A 27968-nucleotide genomic window follows, 5' to 3' on the forward strand; every position below is an offset into this window, starting at 1 on the left:
GTCCACTACATTACCAGGGCCCTATATAGTCCACTACCTTACCAGGGCCCTATATAGTCCACTACATTACCAGGGCCCTATATAGTCCACTACCTTACCAGGGCCCTATATAGTCCACTACCTTACCAGGGCCCTATATAGTCCACTACCTTACCAGGGCCCTATATAGTCCACTACCTTACCAGGGCCCTATATAGTCCACTACATTACCAGGGCCCTATATAGTCCACTACATTACCAGGGCCCACATGTAGCAAGTGTCAAAATACAGTAGTGAAAATACAGTAGGCTGCATCTCAAAAGGATAACAAAATGAAATAAATGTATCATCAAATGTGATTTTATTAGTTTTATTAGTTTTTCCTGCAGAAAGATAGTTTCATTCAAGAGTCCATTTTGTAGAAGACAACAGGTTTCAAATCAAATAATGTTAAACAACCTCAGCATATTCACATGGTGTGTGTGTGTGTGTGTGTGTGACTGTGTGTGTGTGTGTGACTGTGTGTGTGTGTGTGGGGCAGTTCATGTAATAGTGTGTGTGTCCAGGTGATCAGTCAGTGCTGTATACCGTGTTAGTGTATAGGCCCCTCCTGATCATGCCTGGCCGATACAGGCCCCTCCTGATCATGCCTGGCCGATACAGGACTGGCCGATAGAGATGACCCAGTGCTTGAAGGTAAGGTAAGGTTTTCTACCGATATAGAGCCAGCTATGGGTGATGATAAAGGACTGTTAGAATGGTGGACAATGGGTGATACTGCACTAGAGTTGTGATGTACAGGACTGGCAGAGTGACCTACAGGACCAGCAGAATGACCTACAGGACTGGCAGAGTGACCTACAGGACCAGCAGAGTGACCTATAGGACCAGCAGAGTGACCTATAGGACCAGCAGAGTGACCTACAGGACCAGCAGAGTGACCTATAGGACATATAGGACTAGCATAGTGACCTACAGGACCAGCAGAGTGACCTACAGGACCAGCAAAGTGACCTACAGGACCAGCAGAGTGACCTATAGGACCAGCACAGTGACCTATAGGAGATATAGGACCAGCAGAGTGACCTATAGGACCAGCAGAGTGACCTATAGGACCAGCAGAGTGACCTACAGGAGATATAGGACTAGCAGGGTGACCTACAGGAGATATAGGACTAGCAGGGTGACCTACAGGAGATATAGGACTAGCAGGGTGACCTACAGGAGATATAGGACTAGCAGGGTGACCTACAGGAGATATAGGACTAGCAGGGTGACCTATAGGAGATATAGGACTAGCAGGGTGACCTATAGGAGATATAGAACTAGCAGGGTGACCTACTGGAGATATAGGACTCGCAGGGTGACCTACAGGAGATATAGGACCAGCAGGGTGACCTACAGGAGATATAGGACTAGCAGGGTGACCTACAGGAGATATAGGACTAGCAGGGTGACCTGCAGGAGATATAGGACTAGCAGGGTGACCTACAGGAGATATAGGACTAGCAGGGTGACCTGCAGGAGATATAGGACTAGCAGGGTGACCTACAGGAGATATAGGACCAGCAGGGTGACCTACAGGAGATATAGGACCAGCAGGGTGACCTACAGGAGATATAGGACTAGCAGAGTGGTAGTCTGTGAATGATTCAGAACTCGGAGAGTGATTGGCTGAAGGTGAAACAGGGCTGTTGAAGTTAGTCTCTCCCTCAGAGGACCAGGGAGTCGGTGTGTTCTCTCTGGCCGGCCAGGCGTTCTCCCTGGCGTTCTCCCTGGCGTTCTCCGGTGTGGTTGAATTACGGCTGTGGTTAGGGTCTGGGTTCAGGTTGGGGAAAAAGGTCAGGTTAGGGAGCGTGATGTGTTCTAGGTCCTGTAGGATGGTCGCTAGGAGATGAGAGTCAGAGGTTGCGACCCCAGGGTCACAGGTAAGATTGACCTGGGGGAGAACATAACGGTCTGCGTCCTGGGGACGGTCGACCGCATTTGCATTAGTGTTTGTGTTCAGAACGCGGTCCTTGACGTTGACAGAAACGTCAACCACACAGTCGTCATCGAGCTCCGTTTTATGGTCGATTCCGTCATTGTGGTCAATGTCCGAGTTATGGTCCGAAACGCTCAGAGAACGGTCGAGAACATCGACCGCAAAATCACTGATATCAACCCCCACGTCCAGGTTGTGGCCGCCTAGTGGAAGACCAGGCACGGTCAAAGAACGGTCAGAGAAATCCAGAGCGCGGTCATCTTCCAGACTGGTCGTTTGGACCGCGTATTTGTTGTCGCTGTCGCTGTCTATAGTGATGACCATGGGAGAGCGTTGGAGGGTGCGGTCGTGACGTTGTTTTCTCCGGTGTTTGCCGTCGCGTTTGTGGTTGTGTTTGGGTCGTAAGGGGCTAGCAGTGGTCACGGTCATGCCTTCATAGATGATTTCGACACTGGGGCTGCGGGACTGACGTCTCCTCTTCTTCACACTGGGGACGGACGGACACAGAGTCAGAGATAACCTACCTAGTGAGAACACACTACAGGAGACATTTGTTAGGAATACAAATCAACAGTGGTCAAGTACCAAATAACTACCCTTTGGACCTCCAAGCCAGTTCCATTTTACATGGTTCCCCTCGAAATCAGGGACTGATCGCAATTAAATATCACATTTATTCATTGTTCCCCTCTAAATCAGGGAATGATCGCAATTACATATCACATTTATTCATGGTTCCCCTCTAAATCAGGGACTGATCGCAATTAAATATCACATTTATTCATTGTTCCCCTCTAAATCAGGGAATGATTGCAATTAATTATCAGGTAGAACAGAAAACCAGCAGGCTCTGGACCTCGTGGGGTCAGAGGTGAATACCCCTGCCCTACATAGTGCACTATCCATAGGGCTCTGGTCTAAAGTAGAACACTACCCATAGGGCTCTGGTCTAAAGTAGTGCAGTACCCATAGGGCTCTGGTCTAAAGTAGAACACTACCCATAGGGCTCTGGTCTAAAGTAGCACACTACCCATAGGGCTCTGGTCTAAAGTAGAACACTACCCATGGGGCTCTGGTCTAAAGTAGTGCAGTACCCATAGGGCTCTGGTCTAAAGTAGTGCAGTACCCATAGGGCGCTGGTCTAAAGTAGTGCACTACCCATAGGGCTCTGGTCTAAAGTAGTGCACTACCCATAGGGCTCTGGTCTAAAGTAGTGCACTACCCATAGGGCTCTGGTCTAAAGTAGTGCACTACCCACAGGGCTCTGGTCTAAAGTAGTGCACTACCCACAGGGACCTGGTCTAAAGTAGTGCACTACCCACAGGGACCTGGTCTAAAGTAGTGCACTACCCACAGGGACCTGGTCTAAAGTAGTGCACTACCCATAGGGCTCTGGTCTAAAGTAGTGCACTAGGTAGTGCCTTCAGAAAGAATTCAGACATCTTGACTTTTTTTCACGTGTTAGTTTACAGCCTTATTCTGAAATGGATATAACCGTTTTTTCCCTCAAAGCAAAAACAGGTTTTTCTAAATTGTTAATTTATTAAAAATAATAACTGAAATATCAAATTTACATAAGTATTCAGACCCTTTACTCAGTACTTTGTTGAAGCACCTTTGGCAGCGATTACAGCATCAAGTCTTCTTGGGTATGACGCTACAACCTTGGCACACCTGTATTTGGGGAGTTTCTCCCATTCTTCTCTGCTGATCCTCTCAAGCTCTGTCAGGTTGGATGGGGAGCGTTGCTGCACAGCTATTTTCAGGTCTCTCCAGAGATGTTCGATCGGGTTCAAGTCCAGGCTCTGGCTGGGCCAGTCAAGGACATTCAGAGACTTGTCCCAAAGCCACTCCTGTGTTGTCTTGGCTGTGTGCTTAGGGTCGATGTCCTGTTGGAAGGTGAACCTTTGCCCCAGTCTGAGGTTCTGAGCGCTCTGGAGCAGGTTTTCATCAAGGATCTCTCTGTACTTTGCTCCGTTCATCTTTCCCTCGATCCTGACTAGTCTCCCAGTCCCTGCCGCTGAAAAACTTCCCCACAGCATGATGCTGCCACCACCATGCTTCACCGTAGGGATTGTGCCAGGTTTCCTCCAGACGTGAAGCTTGGCATTCAGGACAAAGAGTTCAATCTTGGTTTCATCAGACCAGAGATTCTTGTTTCTCCATGGTCTGAGTCCTTCAGGTGACTTTTGGCAAACTCCAAGCGGGCTGTCATGTGCCTTTTACGGAGGAGTGGCTTCCGTCTGGCCACTCTACCATAAAGGCCTGATTGGTGGAGTGCTGCAGAGATGGGAGAACCTTCCAGAAGGACAACCATGTTCACAGAAACTCTGGAGCTCTGTCAGAGTAAGCATCAGGTTCTTGATCACCTACCTGACCAAGGACCTTCTCCCCCGATTGCTCAGTTTGGCCGGGCGGCCAGCTCTAGGAAGAGTCAGTGGTTCCAAACTTATTCCATTTAAGAATGATGGAGGCCACTGTGTTCTTGTGGACCTTCAATGCTGCAGAAATGTTTTGGTACCCTTCGCCAGATCTGTGCCTCGACAGAATCCTGTCTCTGAGCTCTACGGACAATTCCTTCAACCTCATGTCTTGGTTTTTGCTCTGACATGCACTGTCAACTGTGGGACCTTATATAGACAGGTGTGTGCCTTTCCAAATCATGTCCAATCAATTGAATTTTCCACAGGTGGACTCCAATCAAGTTGTAGAAACATCTCAAGGATGATCAATGGAAACAGGATGCACCTGAGCTCCATTTAGAGTGTCATAGCAAAGGGTCTGAATACTTATGTAAATAAGGTATTTTAATTTTGTATTTTTTTAGCAAAAATGTCAAAATAACTTGTTTTGGGGTATTGTGATGTCATTCTGGGGTATTGTGGTGTCATTATGGGGTATTGTGATGTCATTATGGGGCATTGTGATGTCATTCTGGGGTATTGTGATGTCATTCTGGGGTATTGTGATGTCATTCTGGGGTATTGTGATGTCATTCTGGGGTATTGTGTGTAGATTGATGAGGATGTTTTATTTAATCCATGTTAGAATAAGGCTGTAACGTAACAAAATGTGGAAAAAGTCAAGGGGTCTGAATATTTTCTGAATGCTGAATTTCTACAGTATGTTATGGAATAGACTAGACCCTCTCCAAGCCCCAGTCCTCCTCACCTTTCTTCCAGACTGCCTCTGCTCTTCCGGGGGCTAGCGGTGGCCTCTGTCCCGCCTCGCCCCCTCTCTCGCTCCCCCCCTCGCCCACTCTCTCGCTCCCCCCCTCGCCCACTCTCTCGCTCCCCCCCTCGCCCACTCTCTCGCTCCCCCCCTCGCCCCCTCTCTCGCTCCCCCCCTCGCTCCCCCCCTCGCCCCCTCTCTCTCCGTGCAGAGCTGGATGGCTCCCAGGAAGGGTCTTCCAGATGCCGTGACTTAAATTTCCTCTTCCCACCCGGCTTGTCGGAGCGTGGGGAATGTCGGGAATGCTGTCTGTGTACAGAGAGATGGGACAGGGAGCTGGAGGAAGAGAGGCTGTCAGAGGACCGGGAATGCCGGTGTTCCCCAGGAGATTCTGGTCCTCGCTGGCTACTCCGGGATAAGGACGGGGAATGGGATAGGACGCTGTTTTCCGGACTAAAGAATATTCCCGTGTTAGAATATTGGGACCTGGCTGGTTCATATGGAATCCTTTCTCTCTCTCTACCTCTGCTCCTCTCACTTCCTCCACTGGTCTCTCTCCTGTGCTCTCTGCTGTGTTGTCTATGGGAGCCCCTGTCGTGGGAGCCCCTGTCGAGGGAGCCCCTGTCGTGGGAGCCCCTGTCGTGGGAGCCCCTGTCGTGGGAGCCCCTGTCGTGGGAGCCCCTGTCGTGGGAGCCCCTGTCGTGGGAGCCTCTGTCGTGGGAGCCTCTGTCGTGGGAGCCTCTGTCGTGGGAGCCTCTTCCTTTCTCCCGTCTCCTTTTCTCCCGCTCTCTCGCCAGTCTCTTCCGACGCCGTTCCTGGCTGCTGTCGTCGCTCCGTACGGACACGGGGCTCCGTGCTGACCAGCTCCGTTCAGAACTCCTGGACCAACCGGACCGCGACCAAACGCTCGCTGACCGATGTCTGCTTCTGGACCGCGATCCTGAACACGACCGCTCTCGGTGTCTGCCCTCCCTTCTCTCCCCTAGAGGGGAATAGAGTAGTCTCTCTTCTACCTGCTCTCTCTCTCTGTCTAGATGTCTTACTCCCAGTCCTCTTTCCCCCCCTCCTCCCTGTCTCTCCCCCCCTCCTCCCTGTCTCTCCCCCCCTCCTCCCTGTCTTTCTGTGCTGGTGTTTTTAAACAGAGACATGGGGGGAACTGGAATGGAGAGGGGAGGGACAACGAGAGAGAAAGGGGTTAACGCTGTTTGTGGAACAGTCTCTTTCGTCTCCTGTTTCTCCCCCTCTTCGTCTGAGGGGTCAGAGGAGAGTTGGACCAGTTCAGGAGTTCTCTCAGCCATGGCTTTAACAAACCCTACTATCATACATTGTTCCCCCTCCTCTTCCTCTCCTCCCTCCTCAACCCTCTCTCCATTTCCTGCCGCTGTCATGTCCTGAGCAGGATTCTGATTAGCCCCCGCTGGACCAGAGTCCCTCCCCCCTGGGCTGATCGACAGCGGCATCGGGGATTGGGACGGCTCAGCTGTAGAGTAGGAGGGTCCTGGTGTTTCATCGTCCCAAGCAGATTGGCTCAGAGCGCTACTTCCTGCTACCGACACCGGCCGTCTCTCTCGTTCTCCCTCCGACCCTCCTTCCTCTTCCTAGATAGACAGACAAACACATTCCTGAGGGGACATATCTTCCTTCCTCTTCCTAGTTAGACATATTCCTGAGGGGACATATCTCCCTTCCTCTTCCTAGATAGACACATTCCTGAGGGGAAATATCTTCCTTTCTCTTCCTAGATAGACACATTCCTGAGGGGAAATATCTTCCTTCCTCTTCCTAGATAGACAGACAAACATATTCCTGAGGGGAAATATCATCCTTCCTCTTCCTAGACAAACATATCTTCCTTTCTCTTCCTAGATAGACAGACAAACATATTCCTGAGGGGAAATGTCTTCCTTCCTCTTCCTAGACAAACACATTCCTGAGGGGACATATCTTCCTTCCTCTTCCTAGATAGACAGACAAACATATTCCTGAGGGGAAATATCATCCTTCCTCTTCCTAGACAAACATATCTTCCTTTCTCTTCCTAGATAGACAGACAAACATATTCCTGAGGGGAAATGTCTTCCTTCCTCTTCCTAGACAAACACATTCCTGAGGGGACATATCTTCCTTCCTCTTCCTAGACAAACATATCTTCCTTTCTCTTCCTAGATAGACAGACAAACATATTCCTGAGGGGACATATCTTCATTCCTCTTCCTAGATAGACAGACAAACATATTCCTGAGGGGAAATGTCTTCCTTCCTCTTCCTAGACAGACATATATATTCCTGAGGGGAAATACCTTCCTTCCTGTTCCTAGATAGACATATTACTGAGGGGACATATCTCCCTTCCTGTTCCTAGATAGACATATTCCTGAGGGGAAATATCTTCCTTCCTCTTCCTAGACAGACATATTCCTGAGGGGAAATACCTTCCTTCCTCTTCCTAGATAGACATATTACTGACATAAGATAGACATATTCCTGAGGGGACATATCTCCCTTCCTGTTCCTAGATAGACATATTCCTGAGGGGAAATATCAGATAGACATATTCCTGAGGGGAAATATCTTCCTTCCTGTTCCTAGATAGACATATTACTGAGGGGACATATCTCCCTTCCTGTTCCTAGATAGACATATTACTGAGGGGACATATCTCCCTTCCTGTTCCTAGATAGACATATTCCTGAGGGGAAATATCTTCCTTCCTCTTCCTAGATAGACATATTCCTGAGGGGAAATATCTTCCTTCCTGTTCCTAGATAGACACATTCCTGAGGGGAAATACCCACCTTTACCTCCTCAAATCAAAAGGACACAGCGTCCACAGTACAGTGACTTACTCACCAACTCTTCTCTCAAGGGGTGAAACAACTATTTAAAAACAAGTAGTAAAATAAAAACCTCTTCATCCGAAATGGCGATGACAGAGTCGTCAGTGTCGCTAGATGATGATGTCATCCTGTCCTCGTAGGACGGCGCTGGAGGGTCGTAGATGGACAACTGGTCATACACTTCCATACTGAGAGGGGAACGTGCAAAACTGATCTGGTGGGGGTGAGACACACAAAGGTTAGTGAGGGTGTGAGTGTGTGTGTGTGATTGGTTTAGGGAGAGAGTGTGTGCGCTCACAAGCTCGTGAAGGAAGTGATCAGTCCTCGCCAGCAGGAAGGGACGGAGTTCGTCCTGGATGGCCCCACCCCCTCCCTCCATGTCGTGACGTGCGATTCGCGAGGTGATGATGCGTTGGACGATGTTGACCAATGAGCCATGGGCGCCGTACAGCACCGTCAGCTCCCGCTGTAACCAGGGGTCAAGGGTTATAGGTCAAGGGTTAAAGGTCGAAGTTTCAATTAATCAAATATGCAGACTCAAAACACGCTCTGAAAGACTTGATACTAGCAGCAGCAAAGATGACTGGCTACAAAACTTCCCCTACGGCCCTATAAAATCTAAGATGCAGAAAACCCCGACAGAATCACGGAAGCGAGACATTAAAACGGAATTCTACAATATTTTTAAAAAATGTATTGAACTTAGTAGGAAATCAACTGTATTGAACTTAGTACTAAATGTATTGAACTTAGTAGGGAATCAACTAAATGTATTGAACTTAGTAGGGAATCAACTAAATGTATTGAACTTAGTAGGGAATCAACTAAATGTATTGAACTTAGTAGGGAATCAACTAAATGTATTGAACTTAGTAGGGAATAACTAAATGTATTGAACTTAGTAGGGAATCAACTAGTATTGAACAAAGATGACTGGCTACAAAACTTCCCCTACGGCCCTATAAAATCTAAGATGCAGAAAACCCCGACAGAATCACGGAAGCGAGACATTAAAACGGAATTCTACAATATTTTTAAAAAATGTATTGAACTTAGTAGGAAATCAACTAAATGTATTGAACTTAGTATGGAATCAACTAAATGTATTGAACTTAGTAGGGAATCAACTAAATGTATTGAACTTAGTAGGGAATCAACTAAATGTATTGAACTTAGTAGGGAATCAACTAAATGTATTGAACTTAGTAGGGAATCAACTAAATGTATTGAACTTAGTAGGGAATCAACTAAATGTATTGAACTTAGAACTAAATGTATTGAACTTAGTAGGGAATCAACTAAATGTATTGAACTTAGTAGGGAATCAACTAAATGTATTGAACTTAGTAGGGAATCAACTAAATGTATTGAACTTAGTAGGGAATCAACTAAATGTATTGAACTTAGTAGGGAATCAACTAAATGTATTGAACTTAACTAAATGTAGGGAATCAACTAAATGTATTGAACTTAGTAGGGAATCAACTAAATGTATTGAACTTAGTAGGGAATCAACTAAATGTATTGAACTTAGTAGGGAATCAACTAAATGTATTGAACTTAGTAGGGAATCAACTAAATGTATTGAACTTAGTAGGGAATCAACTAAATGTATTGAACTTAGTAGGGAATCAACTAAATGTATTGAACTTAGTAGGGAATCAACTAAATGTATTGAACTTAGTAGGGAATCAACTAAATGTATTGTATTGAACTAAATGTAGTAGTATTGGAATCAACTAAATGTATTGAACTTAGTAGGGAATCAACTAAATGTATTGAACTTAGTAGGGAATCAACTAAATGTATTGAACTTAGTAGGGAATCAACTAAATGTATTGAACTTAGTAGGGAATCAACTAAATGTATTGAACTTAGTAGGGAATCAACTAAATGTATTGAACTTAGTAGGGAATCAACTAAATGTATTGAACTTAGTAGGAAATCAACTAAATGTATTGAACTTAGTAGGGAATCAACTAAATGTATTGAACTTAGTAGGGAATCAACTACATGTATTGCACTTAGTAGGGAATCAACTAAATGTATTGAACTTAGTACTTAGTAGGGAATCAACTAAATGTATTGTATTGAACTTAGTAGGGAATCAACTAAATGTATTGAACTTAGTAGGGAATCAACTAAATGTATTGAACTTAGTAGGGAATCAACTAAATGTATTGAACTTAGTAGGGAATCAACTAAATGTATTGAACTACATGTATTGAACTTAGTAGGGAATCAACTAACTGTATTGAACTTAGTAGGGAATCAACTAAATGTATTGAACTTAGTAGGGAATCAACTAAATGTATTGAACTTAGTAGGGAATCAACTAAATGTATTGAACTTAGTAGGGAATCAACTAAATGTATTGAACTTAGTAGGGAATCAACTAAATGTATTGAACTTAGTAGGGAATCAACTAAATGTATTGAACTTAGTAGGGAATCAACTAAATGTATTGAACTTAGTAGGGAATCAACTAAATGTATTGAACTTAGTAGGGAATCAACTAAATGTATTGAACTTAGTAGGGAATCAACTAAATGTATTGAACTTAGTAGGGAATCAACTAAATGTATTGAACTTAGTAGGGAATCAACTAAATGTATTGAACTCTTAGTAGGGAATCAACTAAATGTATTGAACTTAGTAGGGAATCAACTAAATGTATTGTAGTAGGGTAATTAAATGTATTGAACTTAGTAGGGAATCAACTCAATTGAACTAAATGTATTGAACTTAGTAGGGAATCAACTAAATGTATTGAACTTAGTAGGGAATCAACTAAATGTATTGAACTTAGTAGGAACTTAGTAGGGAATCAACTACATGTATTGAATTAGTAGGGAATCAACTAAATGGAACTACATGTATTGAACTTAGGGAATCAACTAAATGTATTGAACTTAGTAGGGAATCAACTACATGTATTGAACTAGGGAATGTATTGAACTTAGTAGGGAATCAACTAAATGTATTGAACTTAGTAGGGAATCAACTAAATGTATTGAACTTAGTAGGGAATCAACTAAATGTATTGAACTTAGTAGGGAATCAACTAATGTATGTATTAGTAGGGAATCAACTAAATGTATTGAACTTAGTAGGGAATCAACTACATGTATTGCTGTAGTTAGTAGGAATCAACTAAATGTATTGAACTTAGTAGGGAATCAACTACATGTATTGAACTTAGTAGGGAATCAACTACATGTATTGAACTTAGTAGGGAATCAACTAAATGTATTGAACTTAGTAGGGAATCAACTACATGTATTGAACTTAGTAGGGAATCAACTAAATGTATTGAACTTAGTAGGGAATCAACTACATGTATTGAACTTAGTAGGGAATCAACTAAATGTATTGAACTTAGTAGGGAATCAACTACATGTATTGAACTTAGTAGGGAATCAACTAAATGTATTGAACTTAGTAGGGAATCAACTACATGTATTGCACTTAGTAGGGAATCAACTAAATGTATTGAATTTAGTAGGGAATCAACTAAATGTATTGAACTCAGTAGGGAATCAACTAAATGTATTGAACTTAGTAGGGAATCAACTAAATGTATTGAACTTAGTAGGGAATCAAGTATTGAACTTAGTAGGGAATCAACTAAATGTATTGAACTTAGTAGGGAATCAACTAAATGTATTGAACTTAGTAGGGAATCAACTAAATGTATTGAACTTAGTAGGGAATCAACTAAATGTAAACTTAGTAGGGAATCAACTAAATGTATTGAACTTAGTAGGGAATCAACTAAATGTATTGAACTTAGTAGGGAATCAACTAAATGTATTGAACTTAGTAGGGAATCAAGTAAATGTATTGAACTTAGTAGGGAATCAACTAAATGTATTGAACTTAGTAGGGAATCAACTAAATGTATTGAACTTAGTAGGGAATCAACTAAATGTATTGAACTTAGTAGGGAATCAACTAAATGTATTGAACTTAGTAGGGAATCAACTAAATGTATTGAACTTAGTAGGAAATCAACTAAATGTATTGAACTTAGTAGGGAATCAACTAAATGTATTGGGTAGGGAATCAACAACTAAATGTATTGAACTTAGTAGGGAATCAACTAAATGTATTGAACTTAGTAGGAAATCAACTAAATGTATTGAACTTAGTAGGGAATCAACTAAATGTATTGAACTTAGTAGGGAATCAACTACATGTATTGCACTTAGTAGGGAATCAACTAAATGTATTGAACTTAGTAGGAATCAACTAAATGTATTGAACTTAGTAGGGAATCAACTAAATGTATTGAACTTAGTAGGGAATAAACTACATGTAAGTAGGGAATCAAGTAAATGTATTGAACTTAGTAGGGAATCAACTAAATGTATTGAACTTAGTAGGGAATCAACTAAATGTATTGAACTTAGTAGGGAATCAACTAAATGTATTGAACTTAGTAGGGAATCAACTAAATGTATTGAACTTAGTAGGAAATCAACTAAATGTATTGAACTTAGTAGGGAATCAACTAAATGTATTGAACTTAGTAGGGAATCAACTACATGTATTGTATTGGTATTGAACTTAGTAAATCAACTACAATGTATTGAACTTAGTAGGGAATCAACTAAATGTATTGAACTTATGGGAATCAGGGGGAATCAACTAAATGTATTGAACTTAGTAGGGAATCAACTACATGTATTGAACTTAGTAGGGAATCAACTAAATGTATTGAACTTAGTAGGGAATCAACTAAATGTATTGAACTTAGTAGGGAATCAACTAAATGTATTGAACTTAGTAGGGAATCAAGTACTAAATGTATTGAACTTAGTAGGGAATCAACTAAATGTATTGAACTTAGTAGGGAATCAACTAAATGTATTGAACTTAGTAGGGAATCAACTAAATGTATTGAACTTAGTAGGGAATCAACTAAATGTATTGAACTTAGTAGGGAATCAACTAAATGTATTGGACTTAGTAGGGAATCAACTAAATGTATTGAACTTAGTAGGGAATCAAGTAAATGCATTGAACTTAGTAGGGAATCAACTAAATGTATTGAACTTAGTAGGGAATCAAGTAAATGTATTGAACTTAGTAGGGAATCAACTAAATGTATTGAACTTAGTAGGGAATCAACTAAATGTATTGAACTTAGTAGGGAATCAACTAAATGTATTGGACTTAGTAGGGAATCAACTAAATGTATTGGACTTAGTAGGGAATCAACTAAATGTATTGAACTTAGTAGGGAATCAACTAAATGTATTGGACTTAGTAGGGAATCAACTAAATGTATTGAACTTAGTAGGGAATCAACTAAATGTATTGAAAATGAATTTGCCCAAGTTGATCATAAGACATGAACAGAACAGTGATACATATTCCCTGAATCTTTCTGATGAGGCAAACAGAATTCAGATTTTAATAGGCCCCTGTACGACAGTATTATTGTGATGCGTAATAAATCAGAACGTTCAGTCAATGAGTATTATTATTATGTAAACTCGGCAAAACAAAGAAAACATCCCTTTTTCAGGACCCGGTCTTTCAAAGATAATTAGTAAAAATCTAAATAACTTCACAGATCTTCATTGTCAAGGGTTTAAACACTGTTTCCCATGCATGTTCAATGAACCATAATCAATTAATGACCATGCACCTTTGGAACGGTCGTTAAGACACTAACAGCTTACAGACGGTAGGCAATTAAGGTCACAGTTATGAAAACTTAGGACACTAAAGAGGCCTTTCCACCAACTCTGAAAAACACCAAAACATAATCTGCGTGAACGTGCCTTAGGCATGCTGCAAAGAGGCATGAGGACTGCAGATGTGGCCAGGGCAATACAATCGCAACGTCTGTACTGTGAGATGCTTAAGACAGTTCTACAAGGAGACAGAACGGACAGCTGATCGTCCTCGCAGTGGCAGACCACGTGTAACAACACCTGCACAGGATCGGTACATCCGAACATCACACCTGCAGGTCAGGTACAGGATGGCAACAACAACTGCTCGAGTTACACCAGGAACGCACAATCCCTCAGTCTGTGCTCAGACTGTCCGCAATAGGCTGAGAGGCTGGACTAAGGGCTTGTAGGACTGTTGTCAGGCAGGTCCTCACCAGACATCACCGGCAACAATGTCGCCTATGGGCACAAACCCACCGTCGCTGGACCAGACAGGACCGTCAAAAAGGGCTCTTCACTGACGAGTCGCGGTTTTGTCCCACCAGGGGTGATGGTCGGACTTGTGATTTTCGTTGAAGGAATGAGCATTACACCGAGGCCTGTACTCTAGAGCGGGATTGATTTGGAGGTGGAGGGTCCGTCATGGTCTGGGGCGGTGTGTCACAGCATCATCGGACTGAGCTTGTTGTCATTACAGGCAATCTCAACGCTGTGCGTTACAGGGAAGACATCCTCCTCCCTCATGTGGTACCCTTCCTGCAGGCTCATCCTGACATGACCCTCCAGCATGACAATGCCACCAGCCATACTGCTCGTTCTGTGCATGATTTCCTGCAAGACAGGAATGTCAGTGTTCTGCCATGGCCAGCGAAGAGCCTGGATCTCAATTCCATTGAGCACGTCTGGGACCTGTTGGATCGGAGGGTGAGGGCTAGGGCCATTCCCCCCAGAAATGTCTGGGAACTTGCTTAACATCTCACAGCAAGAACTGGCAAATCTGGTGCAGTCCATGAGGAGGAGATGCACTGTGGTACTTAATGCAGCTGGTGGCCACACCAGATACTGACTGTTACGTTTGATTTTGATGTGGAGGCTATATACAGGGGGTACCGGTACAGAGTCAATGTGGAGGCTATATACAGGGTGTTACGGTACAGAGTTAATGTGGAGGCTATATACAGGGGGTACCAGTACAGAGTCAATGTGGAGGCTATATACAGGGTATTACGGTACAGAGTCAACGTGGAGACTATATACAGGGGATTACGATACAGAGTCAATGTGGAGGCTATATACAGGGTGTTATGGTACAGAGTCAATGTGGAGGTTATACAAGGGGTACCGGTACAGAGTCAATGTGGAGGCTATATACAGGGTGTTACGGTACAGAGTCAATGTGGAGGCTATATACAGGGGGTACCGGTACAGAGTCAATGTGAAGGCTATATACAGGGTGTTACGGTACAGAGTCAATGTGGAGGCTATATACAGGGTGTTACGGTACAGAGTCAATGTGAAGGCTATATACAGGGGGTACCAGTACAGAGTCAATGTGGAGGCTATATACAGGGGGTACCGGTACAGAGTCAATGTGGAGGCTATATACAGGGTGTTACGGTACAGAGTCAATGTGGAGGCTATATACAGGGTGTTACGGTACAGAGTCAATGTGAAGGCTATATACAGGGTGTTACGGTACAGAGCCAATGTGGAGGCTATATACAGGGTGTTACGGTACAGAGTCAATGTGAAGGCTATATACAGGCTGTTACGGTACAGAGTCAATGTGAAGGCTATATACAGGGTGTTACGGTACACAGTCAATGTGAAGGCTATATACAGGGTGTTACGGTACAGAGTCAATGTGGAGGCTATATACAGGGTATTACGGTACAGAGTCAATGTGGAGGCTATATACAGGGTGTTACGGTACAGAGTCAATGTGGAGGCTATATACAGGGGGTACCGGTACAGAGTCAATGTGGAGGCTATATATAGGGGTTACCGGTACAGAGTCAATGTGGAGGCTATATACAGGGTGTTACGGTACAGAGTCAATGTGAAGGCTATATACAGGGTATTACGGTACAGAGTCAATATGGAGGCTATATACAGGGGGTACCGGTACAGAGTCAATGTGGAGGCTATATACTGTTGATACTGTATTATAGGACTGAATAATAACATGATATAGTCTAGGACTACATCTCCCAGTCCATCTACATGGAGGGGTTTAATCTCCCAGTCCATCTCTATGGAGGGGTTTCATCCCCCAGTCCATCTCTATGGAGGGGTTTCATCCCCCAGTCCATCTCTATGGAGGGGTTTCATCTCCCAGTCCATCTCTATGGAGGGGTTTCATCTCCCAGTCCATCTCTATGGAGGGGTTTCATCTCCCAGTCCATCTCTATGGAGGGGTTTCATCTCCCAGTCCATCTCTATCTCCCAGGAGGGGTTTCATCCCCCAGTCCATCTCTATGGAGGGGTTTCATCTCCCAGTCCATCTCTATGGAGGGGTTTCATCTCCCAGTCCATCTCTATGGAGGGGTTTCATCCCCCAGTCCATCTCTATGGAAGGGTTTCATCTCTATGGAGGGGTTTCATCTCCCAGTCCATCTCTATGGAGGGGTTTCATCTCCCAGTCCATCTCTATGGAGGGGTTTAATCTCCCAGTCCATCTCTATGGAGGGGTTTCATCTCCCAGTCCATCTCCATGGAGGGGTGTCATCTCCCAGTCCATCTCTATGGAGGGGTTTAATCTCCCAGTCCATCTCTATGGAGGGGTTTCATCTCTATAGAGGGGTTTCATCCCCCAGTCCATCTCTATGGAGGGGTTTCATCTCCCAGTCCATCTACATGGAGGGGTTTCATCTCCCAGTCCATCTCTATGGAGGGGTTTCATCTCTATGGAGGGGTTTCATCTCCCAGTCCATCTCTATGGAGGGGTTTCATCTCCCAGTCCATCTACATGGAGGGGTGTCATCTCCCAGTCCATCTCTATGGAGGGGTTTCATCTCCCAGTCCATCTCTATGGAGGGGTTTCATCTCCCAGTCCATCTCTATGGAGGGGTTTCATCTCCCAGTTCATCTACATGGAGGGGTGTCATCTCCCAGTCCATCTCTATGGAGGGGTTTCATCTCCCAGTCCATCTCTATGGAGGGGTTTCATCTCCCAGTCCATCTACATGGAGGGGTGTCATCTCCCAGTCCATCTCTATGGAGGGGTTTCATCTCCCAGTCCATCTCTATGGAGGGGTTTCATCTCCCAGTCCATCTCTATGGAGGGGTTTCATCTCCCAGTCCATCTCTATGGAGGGGTTTCATCTCCCAGTTCATCTACATGGAGGGGTTTCATCTCCCAGTCCATCTCCATGGAGGGGTTTCATCTCCCAGTCCATCTACAGGGAGGGGTTTCATCTCCATGGAGGGGTTTCATCTCCCAGTCCATCTCCATGGAGGGGTTTCATCTTCCAGTCCATCTCTATGGAGGGGTTGGTTTCATCTCTATGGAGGGGTTTCATCTCCCAGTCCATCTCTATGGAGGGGTTTCAGATCTCATTCCATCTCCATGGAGGGGATTTATTTCTCATTCCATCTCTATGGAGGGGTTTCATCTCCCAGTCCATCTCTATGGAGGGGTTTCATCTCCCAGTCCATCTCTATGGAGGGATTTCATCTCCCAGTCCATCTCTATGGAGGGGTTTCATCTCTATGGAGGGGTTTCATCTCCCAGTCCATCTCTATGGAGGGGTTTCATCCCTCATTCCATCTCTATGGAGGGGTTTCATCTCTCATTTCATCTCTACGGAGGTATTTCATCTCTACGGAGGGGTTTCATCTCCCAGTTCATCTCCATGGAGGGGTTTCATCTTCCAGTCCATCTCCATGGAGGGGTTTCATCTTCCAGTCCATCTCTATGGAGGGGTTTCATCTCCCAGTCCATCTACATGGAGGGGTTTCATCTCCCAGTGCATCTCTATGGAGGGGTTTCATCTCCCAGTCCATCTACATGGAGGGGTTTCATCTCCCAGTCCATCTACATGGAGGGGTTTCATCTCCCAGTCCATCTACATGGAGGGGTTTCATCTCCCAGTCCATCTCCATGGAGGGGTGTCATCTCCCAGTCCATCTCTATGGAGGGGTTTAATCTCCCAGTCCATCTCTATGGAGGGGTTTCATCTCTATAGAGGGGTTTCATCCCCCAGTCCATCTCTATGGAGGGGTTTCATCTCCCAGTCCATCTACATGGAGGGGTTTTATCTCCCAGTCCATCTCTATGGAGGGGTTTCATCTCTATGGAGGGGTTTCATCTCCCAGTCCATCTCTATGGAGGGGTTTCATCTCCCAGTCCATCTACATGGAGGGGTGTCATCTCCCAGTCCATCTCTATGGAGGGGTTTCATCTCCCAGTCCATCTCTATGGAGGGGTTTCATCTCCCAGTCCATCTCTATGGAGGGGTTTCATCTCCCAGTTCATCTACATGGAGGGGTGTCATCTCCCAGTCCATCTCTATGGAGGGGTTTCATCTCCCAGTCCATCTCTATGGAGGGGTTTCATCTCCCAGTCCATCTACATGGAGGGGTGTCATCTCCCAGTCCATCTCTATGGAGGGGTTTCATCTCCCAGTCCATCTCTATGGAGGGGTTTCATCTCCCAGTCCATCTCTATGGAGGGGTTTCATCTCCCAGTCCATCTCTATGGAGGGGTTTCATCTCCCAGTTCATCTACATGGAGGGGTTTCATCTCCCAGTCCATCTCCATGGAGGGGTTTCATCTCCCAGTCCATCTACAGGGAGGGGTTTCATCTCCATGGAGGGGTTTCATCTCCCAGTCCATCTCCATGGAGGGGTTTCATCTTCCAGTCCATCTCTATGGAGGGGTTGGTTTCATCTCTATGGAGGGGTTTCATCTCCCAGTCCATCTCTATGGAGGGGTTTCAGATCTCATTCCATCTCCATGGAGGGGATTTATTTCTCATTCCATCTCTATGGAGGGGTTTCTTCTCCCAGTCCATCTCTATGGAGGGGTTTCATCTCCCAGTCCATCTCTATGGAGGGATTTCATCTCCCAGTCCATCTCTATGGAGGGGTTTCATCTCCCAGTCCATCTCTATGGAGGGGTTTCATCCCTCATTCCATCTCTATGGAGGGGTTTCATCTCTCATTTCATCTCTACGGAGGTATTTCATCTCTACGGAGGGGTTTCATCTATATGGAGGGGTGTCATCTCCCAGTCCATCTCCATGGAGGGGTTTCATCCCTAATTCCATCTCTATGGAGGGGTTTCATTCCTCATTCCATCTCTATGGAGGGGTTTCATCTCTCATTTCATCTCTTCTGAGGGGTTTCATCCCTCATTCCATCTCTATGGAGGGGTTTCATCCCTCATTCCATCTCTATGGAGGGGTTTCATCTCTCATTCCATCTCTATGGAGGGGTGTCATCTCCCAGTCCATCTCTATGGAGGGGTTTCATCTCCCAGTCCATCTCTATGGAGGGGTGTCATCTCCCAGTCCATCTCCATGGAGGGGTTTCATCTTCCAGTCCATCTCCATGGAGGGGTTTCATCTTCCAGTCCATCTCTATGGAGGGGTTTCATCTCCCAGTCCATCTACATGGAGGGGTTTCATCTCCCAGTGCATCTCTATGGAGGGGTTTCATCTCCCAGTCCATCTACATGGAGGGGTTTCATCTCCCAGTCCATCTACATGGAGGGGTTTCATCTCCCAGTCCATCTACATGGAGGGGTTTCATCTCCCAGTCCATCTACATGGAGGGGTTTCATCTCCCAGTCCATCTCTATGGAGGGGTTTCATCTCCCAGTCCATCTCCATGGAGGGGTTTCATCTCCCAGTCCATCTCCATGGAGGGGTTTCATCTCCCAGTCCATCTCCATGGAGGGGTTTCATCTCCCAGTCCATCTCCATGGAGGGGTTTCATCTCCCAGTCCATCTCCATGTGGGGTTTCATCTCTCATTCCATCTCTATGGAGGGGTTTCATCTCTCATTCCATCTCTATGGAGGGGTTTCATCTCCCAGTCCATCTCTATGGAGGGGTTTCATCTCCCAGTCCATCTCTATGGAGGGGTTTCATCTCCCAGTCCATCTCTATGGAGGGGTTTCATCTCCCAGTCCATCTCTATGGAGGGGTTTCATCTCCCAGTCCATCACTATGGAGGCGTTTCATCTCCCAGTCCATCTACATGGAGGGGTTTCATCTCCCAGTCCATCTCTATGGAGGGGTTTCATCTCTATGGAGGGGTTTCATCTCCCAGTCCATCTACATGGAGGGGTTTCATCTCCCAGTCCATCTCCATGGAGGGGTTTCATCTCCCAGTCCATCTCCATGGAGGGGTTTCATCTCCCAGTCCATCTCCATGGAAGGGTTTCATCTCCCAGTCCATCTCTATGGAGGGGTTAGTCCTATATCTCCTGTAGTCCAATGTCAACCTGTAAGTCACTCTGCTAGTTCTATATCTCCTGTAGGGGGATATAGTCCTACATCAACCCGTAAGTCACTCTGCTAGGGCCTATATCTCCTGTAGGTCACCCTGCTAGTCCTATATCTCCTGTAAGTCACTCTGCTAGTCCTATATCTCCTGTAAGTCACTCTGCTAGTCCTATATCTCCTGTAAGTCACTCTGCTAGTCCTATATCTCCTGTAAGTCACTCTGCTAGTCCTATATCTCCTGTAAGTCACTCTGCTAGTCCTATATCTCCTGTAAGTCACTCTGCTAGTTCTATATCTCCAGTAGGTCACCCTGCTAGTCCTATATCTCATATAGGTCACTCTGCTAGTCCTATATCTCCTGTAAGTCACTCTGCTAGTCCTATATCTCCTGTAAGTCACTCTGCTAGTCCTATATCTCCAGTAGGTCACCCTGCTAGTTCTATATCTCCAGTAGGTCACCCTGCTAGTCCTATATCTCATATAGGTCACTATGCTAGTCCTATATCTCCTGTAGGTCACCTATTGTGATGTCATTATTGGGTATTGTGTGTAGAATGATGAAGGGAAAAAACAATGTAATCCATTTCATAATAAGGCTAACGTGACAAAATGTGTAAAAAGTCAAGGGGTCTGAATACTTTCCGAATGCCCAGTAAGTGGAAACAGCATCTGTAACCACACACACACACACACACACACACACACACACACACACACACACACACACACACACACACACACACACACACACACACACACACACACACACACACACACACACACACACACACACACACCTGTAACCAGGGGAGGAGTCTATGGAGAGCAACCGGGTTCCGCTGGTAAAACGCAGCAGTGATGTCACGGGGCCTCTCGCAGCCCCCGCGGGCGTTCCTGACACGTACGCCACTGCGGTAGAGCGCCCGGCGGAAGGAAAGCATCTCCCGTGGTCGGAGCAGTCTTACGGAGCGCCCCTCTCTCTGGGACCGTCGCCTAGCAGCCAGACGCACCATGAGACGCTGCACTCCTCGATCGTGAGGTGGGGGGGCGGACACGCCAGTCAGCCCATCAAAGATGACCCCCGGGTCCTCTCCATCCATCTCTCCTGAGAGGAAGGGGGAGGGAAAAGGGACAGTGAGAGAGAGAAAAAAATATTTTGACTCAATGTGGCATTAAGGTCTGCTATACAAATTGATGGAAAGTGGTGTTGGGGAAAAAACATACAACATTATAAAATCCATGAACACAAACAACAAGTGTGCAGTTAAAATTGGCCAAAAAATACAATCATTTCTTTCCACAGGGCCGTGGGGTTAGACAGGGATGCTGCTTAAGCCCCACCCTCTTCAACATATATATCAATGAATTGGCGAGGGCACTAGAACAGTCTGCAGCACCTGGCCTCCCCCTGCTAGAATCCGAAGTCAAATGTCTACTGATGATCTGGTGCTTCTGTCCCCAAACAAGGAGGGTCTACAGCAGCACCTAGATCTGTCCCCAACCAAGGAGGGCCTACAGCAGCACCTAGATCTGTCCCCAACCAAGGAGGGCCTACAGCAGCACCTAGATCTGTCCCCAACCAAGGAGGGCCTACAGCAGCACCTAGATCTGTCCCCAACCAAGGAGGGCCTACAGCAGCACCTAGATCTGTCCCCAACCAAGGAGGGCCTACAGCAGCACCTAGATCTTCTGCACAGAATCTGTCAGACCTGGGCCCTGACAGTAAATCTCAGTAAGACCAAAATAATGGTGTTCCAATAAAGGTCCAGTCGCCAGGACCACAAATACAAATTCCATCTAGACACTGTTGCCCTAGAGCACACAAAAAACTATACATACCTCGGCCATCAGGTACTGTATATCCTACAGTCTGAGGTACCCACACTGGGGTGGTGTATAACTCCTACAGGCTGAGGTACCCACACTGGGGTGGTGTATAACTCCTACAGGCTGAGGTACCCACACTGGGGTGGTGTATAACTCCTACAGGCTGAGGTACCCACACTGGGGTGGTGTATAACTCCTACAGGCTGAGGTACCCACACTGGGGTGGTGTATAACTCCTGAGGTACCCACACTGGGGTGGTGTATAACTCCTACAGGCTGAGGTACCCACACTGGGGTGGTATATAACTCCTACAGGCTGAGGTACCCACACTGGGGTGGTGTATAACTCCTACAGGCTGAGGTACCCACACTGGGGTGGTGTATAACTCCTACAGGCTGAGGTACCCACACTGGGGTGGTGTATAACTCCTACAGGCTGAGGTACCCACACTGGGGTGGTGTATAACTCCTACAGGCTGAGGTACCCAAACTGGGGTGGTATATAGCTCCTACAGGCTGAGGTACCCACACTGGGGTGGTGTATAACTCCTACAGGCTGAGGTACCCAAACTGGGGTGGTGTATAACTCCTACAGGCTGAGGTACCCACACTGGGGTGGTATATAACTCCTACAGGCTGAGGTACCCACACTGGGGTGGTGTATAACTCCTACAGGCTGAGGTACCCACACTGGGGTGGTGTATAACTCCTACAGGCTGAGGTACCCACACTGGGGTGGTGTATAACTCCTACAGGCTGAGGTACCCACACTGGGGTGGTGTATAACTCCTACAGGCTGAGGTACCCAAACTGGGGTGGTATATAGCTCCTACAGGCTGAGGTACCCACACTGGGGTGGTGTATAACTCCTACAGGCTGAGGTACCCAAACTGGGGTGGTGTATAACTCCTACAGGCTGAGGTACCCACACTGGGGTGGTATATAGCTCCTACAGGCTGAGGTACCCACACTGGGGTGGTATATAGCTCCTACAGGCTGAGGTACCCACACTGGGGTGGTGTATAACTCCTACAGGCTGAGGTACCCACACTGGGGTGGTATATAGCTCCTACAGGCTGAGGTACCCACACTGGGGTGGTATATAGCTCCTACAGGCTGAGGTACCCACACTGGGGTGGTATATAGCTCCTACAGGCTGAGGTACCCACACTGGGGTGGTATATAGCTCCTACAGGCTGAGGTACCCACACTGGGGTGGTATATAGCTCCTACAGGCTGAGGTACCCACACTGGGGTGGTGTATAACTCCTACAGGCTGAGGTACCCACACTGGGGTGGTGTATAACTCCTACAGGCTGAGGTACCCACACTGGGGTGGTATATAGCTCCTACAGGCTGAGGTACCCACACTGGGGTGGTATATAGCTCCTACAGGCTGAGGTACCCACACTGGGGTGGTGTATAACTCCTACAGGCTGAGGTACCCACACTGGGGTGGTGTATAACTCCTACAGGCTGAGGTACCCACACTGGGGTGGTATATAGCTCCTACAGGCTGAGGTACCCACACTGGGGTGGTATATAGCTCCTACAGGCTGAGGTACCCACACTGGGGTGGTGTATATCTCCTACAGGCTGAGGTACCCACACTGGGGTGGTATATAGCTCCTACAGGCTGAGGTACCCACACTGGGGTGGTGTATAACTCCTACAGGCTGAGGTACCCACACTGGGGTGGTATATAGCTCCTACAGATGACGATACCCTCTAGTCTAGACCAACCTCAGGCACTGAATTTAAATTTATTTGGGTAAAAAAAAACACAAAAAAACAAAGAGCACTTTCAATGAAAATCCATCTTTCCAAAGTGGTCTTGAAAAGGTAACAACAAATCACGCCTAAGGACTAAAAGACAAGGTTACCTCTCATTCCTCCATCCTCGGGCCTGGGTAGAAGAGGGGGATGAAGAGGAGGGAGAGGAGGAGCAGAAGAGAGTCCCCTCCCTCTCCACAGTCGTCCTGACTGTCTCCTCTCTCTCCCTCCTCTCCCCTGCCCCCCTCCTCCTCCTCCTCCTTCTCCTCGTCCTCCTTCGTTCTCCATGACTACCACCTACCCTGGCGGTCACCAAGGCAGCGGCGGCTGCTTCGGCAGCTGCGATCACTGCGGTCCCGTTCTCCCCTGGAACAGGAGGAGGCCTGAGAGTAAACTCTTTAAAGTTGTCCTGGGCCTTGATCGAGTGAAGGATGGAGGAGAACGGCTGTTTACACAGAGGACATTCCACCTGGAGATCAGAAATAACATAAATGACTTATTAATCTTAGAGGGGAAATCGGGTTGTCCATCATTTCAGTAATCAAGAGCAATGATATTATAAAAACACACAAAAGTCTAGCTTAGTACTTGTTCTGTGCACAAAAATGTAGTGCACTACATAGGGAATAGGGTGCTATTTGGGACGTATTGGGTCTGATCAAAGGTAGTGCACTACATAGGGAATAGGGTGCTATTTGGGATGTATTGGCTCTGATCATAGGTAGTGCACTACATAGGGAATAGGGTGCTGTTTGAGAGACTTGACTCCTACCTTGTTGTTGCTCCACTCCTGTATGCACCGGAAGCAGAAGCGATGGAGGCACCTGTTCAGGTAACGAAGAAACGGGTGAAACGGGGTGACACCTTAAACCTGAGAACACTGTTGCTGGGCTAAAATAATATACTACAAAAAAATATACACATTTTGAATTCACACACGTCTTTCGTCAGGTGACGGCTGCTGAAATCAGAACTTATATTTGGGTAAAGCACCTTGGGAGCAGCAATATGCCAGGCACCAGTTTTGACGCACCAGGACTACTGTTCAGTTGTGTGTTCATGTAACCGATGTGAAATGGCTAGCTAGTTAGCGGTGGTGCGCGCTAATAGCGTTTCAAATCGGGTGATGTCACTCGCTCTGAGACCTTGAAGTTTTTGTTTCCCCCTTTGCTCTGCAAGGGCTGCGGCTTTTTTGTGGAGCGATGGGTAACGATGCTTCGAAGGTGGCTGTTGTTGATGTGTGCAGAGGGTCCCTGGTTCGAGCCCAGGTCGGGGCGGGGGACGGAAGAGAGGGAGGTCGGGGCGAGGGACGGAAGAGAAGGAGGGAGGGGCGAGGAGAGGGACGGAAGGAGGGGCGGGGCGAGGGAAGGAAGAGAGGGAGGGAGGGGCGAGGAGAGGGAAGGAAGAGAGGGAGGGAGGGGCGAGGAGAGGGAAGGAAGAGAGGGAGGGAGGGAAGGAAGAGAGGGAGGGGCGAGGAGAGGGACGGAAGAGAGGGAGGGAGGGGCGAGGAGAGGGAAGGAAGAGAGGGAGGGAGGGGCGAGGAGAGGGAAGGAAGAGAGGGAGGGCGGGGCGAGGGACGGAAGAGAGGGAGGGCGGGGCGAGGGACGGAAGAGAGGGAGGGCGTGGCGAGGAGAGGGAAGGAAGAGAGGGAGGGGCGAGGAGAGGGACGAAAGCAGCACTGGTACATTCAGGTGCGGCACAGAAGGACTTACGCAAATTGCAGTTGGTCCTAAACTTAGAAGCACTTAGATGTGCAGGGAGGACAAACGTCAATGACATGTCAATCTCTCCTGGTTCAAAGTTCAGGCGAGATTGACTGCATCACAATTGGTCTTTGTGCGATGTGTTGAGGTGTTGAAGGTACTGAACTGTCTGCTCAAGCAGTTGGTAACACAGTTCAGACACTCATCTGTACAACACAAGACATGCAACCAGAGGTCTCTTCACAGTTCAGACACTCATCGGTACAACACAAGACATGCAACCATAGGTCTCTTCACAGTTCAGACACTCATCTGTACAACACAAGACAAGCAACCAGAGGTCTCTTCACAGTTCAGACACTCATCTGTACAACACAAGACATGCAACCAGAGGTCTCTTCACAGTTCAGACACTCATCTGTACAACACAAGACATGCAACCAGAGGTCTCTTCACAGTTCAGACACTCATCTGTACAACACAAGACAAGCAACCAGAGGTCTCTTCACAGTTCAGACACTCATCTGTACAACACAAGACATGCAACCAGAGGTCTCTTCACAGTTCAGACACTCATCTGTACAACACAAGACATGCAACCAGAGGTCTCTTCACAGTTCAGACACTCATCTGTACAACACAAGACATGCAACCAGAGGTCTCTTCACAGTTCAGACACTCATCGGTACAACACAAGACATGCAACCAGAGGTCTCTTCACAGTTCCAGAACAGAGGGAAACACACAGTATTAAATGCATTTTACATTGTATGTGGTATGTGATATGTGGGTGTCTCCCTACACTAGCTGTGGGAATGGCTAAATTGCAATGTAAACGTAGTGATATGTATATTATGCATTTTATTTATGGTTTCCTGTTTGGACCCCAGGAAGAGTAGCCTCGGCAGCAGCTAATTGGGATCCTAATACCTGTCCAGGTAAGACATGTTGTTGAAACGGTCCAGACAGATTGGGCATTTAGAGTCAGGAGACGCCTCGGCCGACACCGACTGAGAGGAGGTCTTAGAGGTTTCTTCCTGTTCCTGACCACCTCCTCCGCTCTCCCGCCGCCGAACACGCAGTTTCATCTTGGTAGGGGCCATCTTCTAGAGAGGGGTGGGGGAAGGTGTCAGGTCAGTCGATACCAGACAAATCAATTGGAAACATTTTGCTACAGCGCATGTATGAGAATAATGTAGATTAGCCTACTATGGGAATGTGAGTCCACAAACATGTTACCAGGGGCTAGTCTAGTGCCTAAACCTTCACCACAACTCTCTGTTCCATTACATATATAAGAGTCATTGGCCAAAGGCTGCATCGCATGGGTCTGAACATTAACAGGCATCACATGGGTCTGAACATTAACAGGCATCGCTTGGGTCTGAACATTAACAGGCATCGCTTGGGTCTGAACATTAACAGGCATCGCTTGGGTCTAACATTAACAGGCATCGCTTGGGTCTGAACATTAACAGGCATCGCTTGGGTCTGAACATTAACAGGCATCGCTTGGGTCTGAACATTAACAGGCATCGCTTGGGTCTGAACATTAACAGGCATCGCTTGGGTCTGAACATTAACAGGCATCGCTTAGAGTTTTGGAAACATAAGGACCTTATCTGCGAAAACAAATGTTTTTTTTTTTTAAATGTTAAATTGATAAACACTTTTATAGGGTTCCCTCACGGGCATATCTCCACGTTACAGAACAACTGTGTGTAAACGGAAGACAGACGCCAAACGTGTCGTCACTAAAACGGTGAAAACTGTGTACAGTAAAACGCGCTGCATTTCCGGTGATACGGCCTCTGCAGAACTCAGGGTATTCACACTTAATGCGCTTCTTGAGAAGGAAGTTGTCAAGATATCAAGTTCACCTACCGTCAACCATGTCAACGCGTAACTATACAGAGCCCTCCGCGTTGTTACAACATTCGAGAGGCGCACGGCGATGCGGTTCAGAGGTCAAGTTGGTCTATGCCTGCCACACCACCCATTCCCCCCGACACACATTTTCAGATCAAGCATAAATGGTCTCTTATTGTTTTTTTTAGCGACCAGATCTAGCGCTTATATATTCTTCACAGCTGGCTTTGGTAACGACGTGCTGCTTCCACTTCCGCCCAGCTAACGCGCTAACTAGCTAAACCTGAATGCTAACCATCCGTGCCCTCCTGGTTCATCGCTCACCAATCGCAGTCACTCACTAGTTACCTATAAAGATAGCTAGGTAGCTACATCACTAGCACTAATGATGATAATCAAACGAAACAACAAAAAGAGGTTGATAACTAGCTCGTCAGCTGACAGGCTAGCCGAGTAACGTTAGCCAGCTAACATGGTTAGCTAACGTCTTTTTTCCTACCTGACGACTCGAATCCCTGCAGAGATCTCCGGTTCACGGTCAAAACATCACCTAACGTTACCAACGAATCCGTTAGTGTCGCTCATCGGCTAACTATCTGACGACATTACGGTGAATGCAGACCTAAAGAAAGGTTATAAATGGTCAAATGTATGGTAGGATGTCTACAAAACTTGGTGTTGTGAAT

General features: G+C 46.4%; 1 protein-coding gene across 1 annotated transcript; it reads right to left on the reverse strand.

Annotated features, from left to right (window-relative positions):
• Nucleotides 1-624: 624 nt before the first annotated feature.
• LOC139379257 (E3 ubiquitin-protein ligase Topors-like) lies at nucleotides 625-27968 on the reverse strand. The gene is made up of 12 exons (XM_071122056.1): nucleotides 27782-27968; nucleotides 26344-26519; nucleotides 24483-24534; nucleotides 23821-24179; nucleotides 23583-23587; nucleotides 20908-21215; nucleotides 8271-8438; nucleotides 8043-8186; nucleotides 5136-6733; nucleotides 1139-2451; nucleotides 978-1087; nucleotides 625-729 (listed from the first exon to the last, which is right to left on the reverse strand). Exons 2-12 carry the CDS (start codon nucleotides 26514-26516, stop codon nucleotides 625-627), a joined length of 4335 nt encoding a protein of 1444 aa, XP_070978157.1. The 5' UTR covers nucleotides 26517-26519; nucleotides 27782-27968.

This window comes from Oncorhynchus clarkii, chromosome 21 (genome assembly GCF_045791955.1).
Source record: "Oncorhynchus clarkii lewisi isolate Uvic-CL-2024 chromosome 21, UVic_Ocla_1.0, whole genome shotgun sequence".
Classification (NCBI taxonomy): domain Eukaryota; kingdom Metazoa; phylum Chordata; class Actinopteri; order Salmoniformes; family Salmonidae; genus Oncorhynchus; species Oncorhynchus clarkii.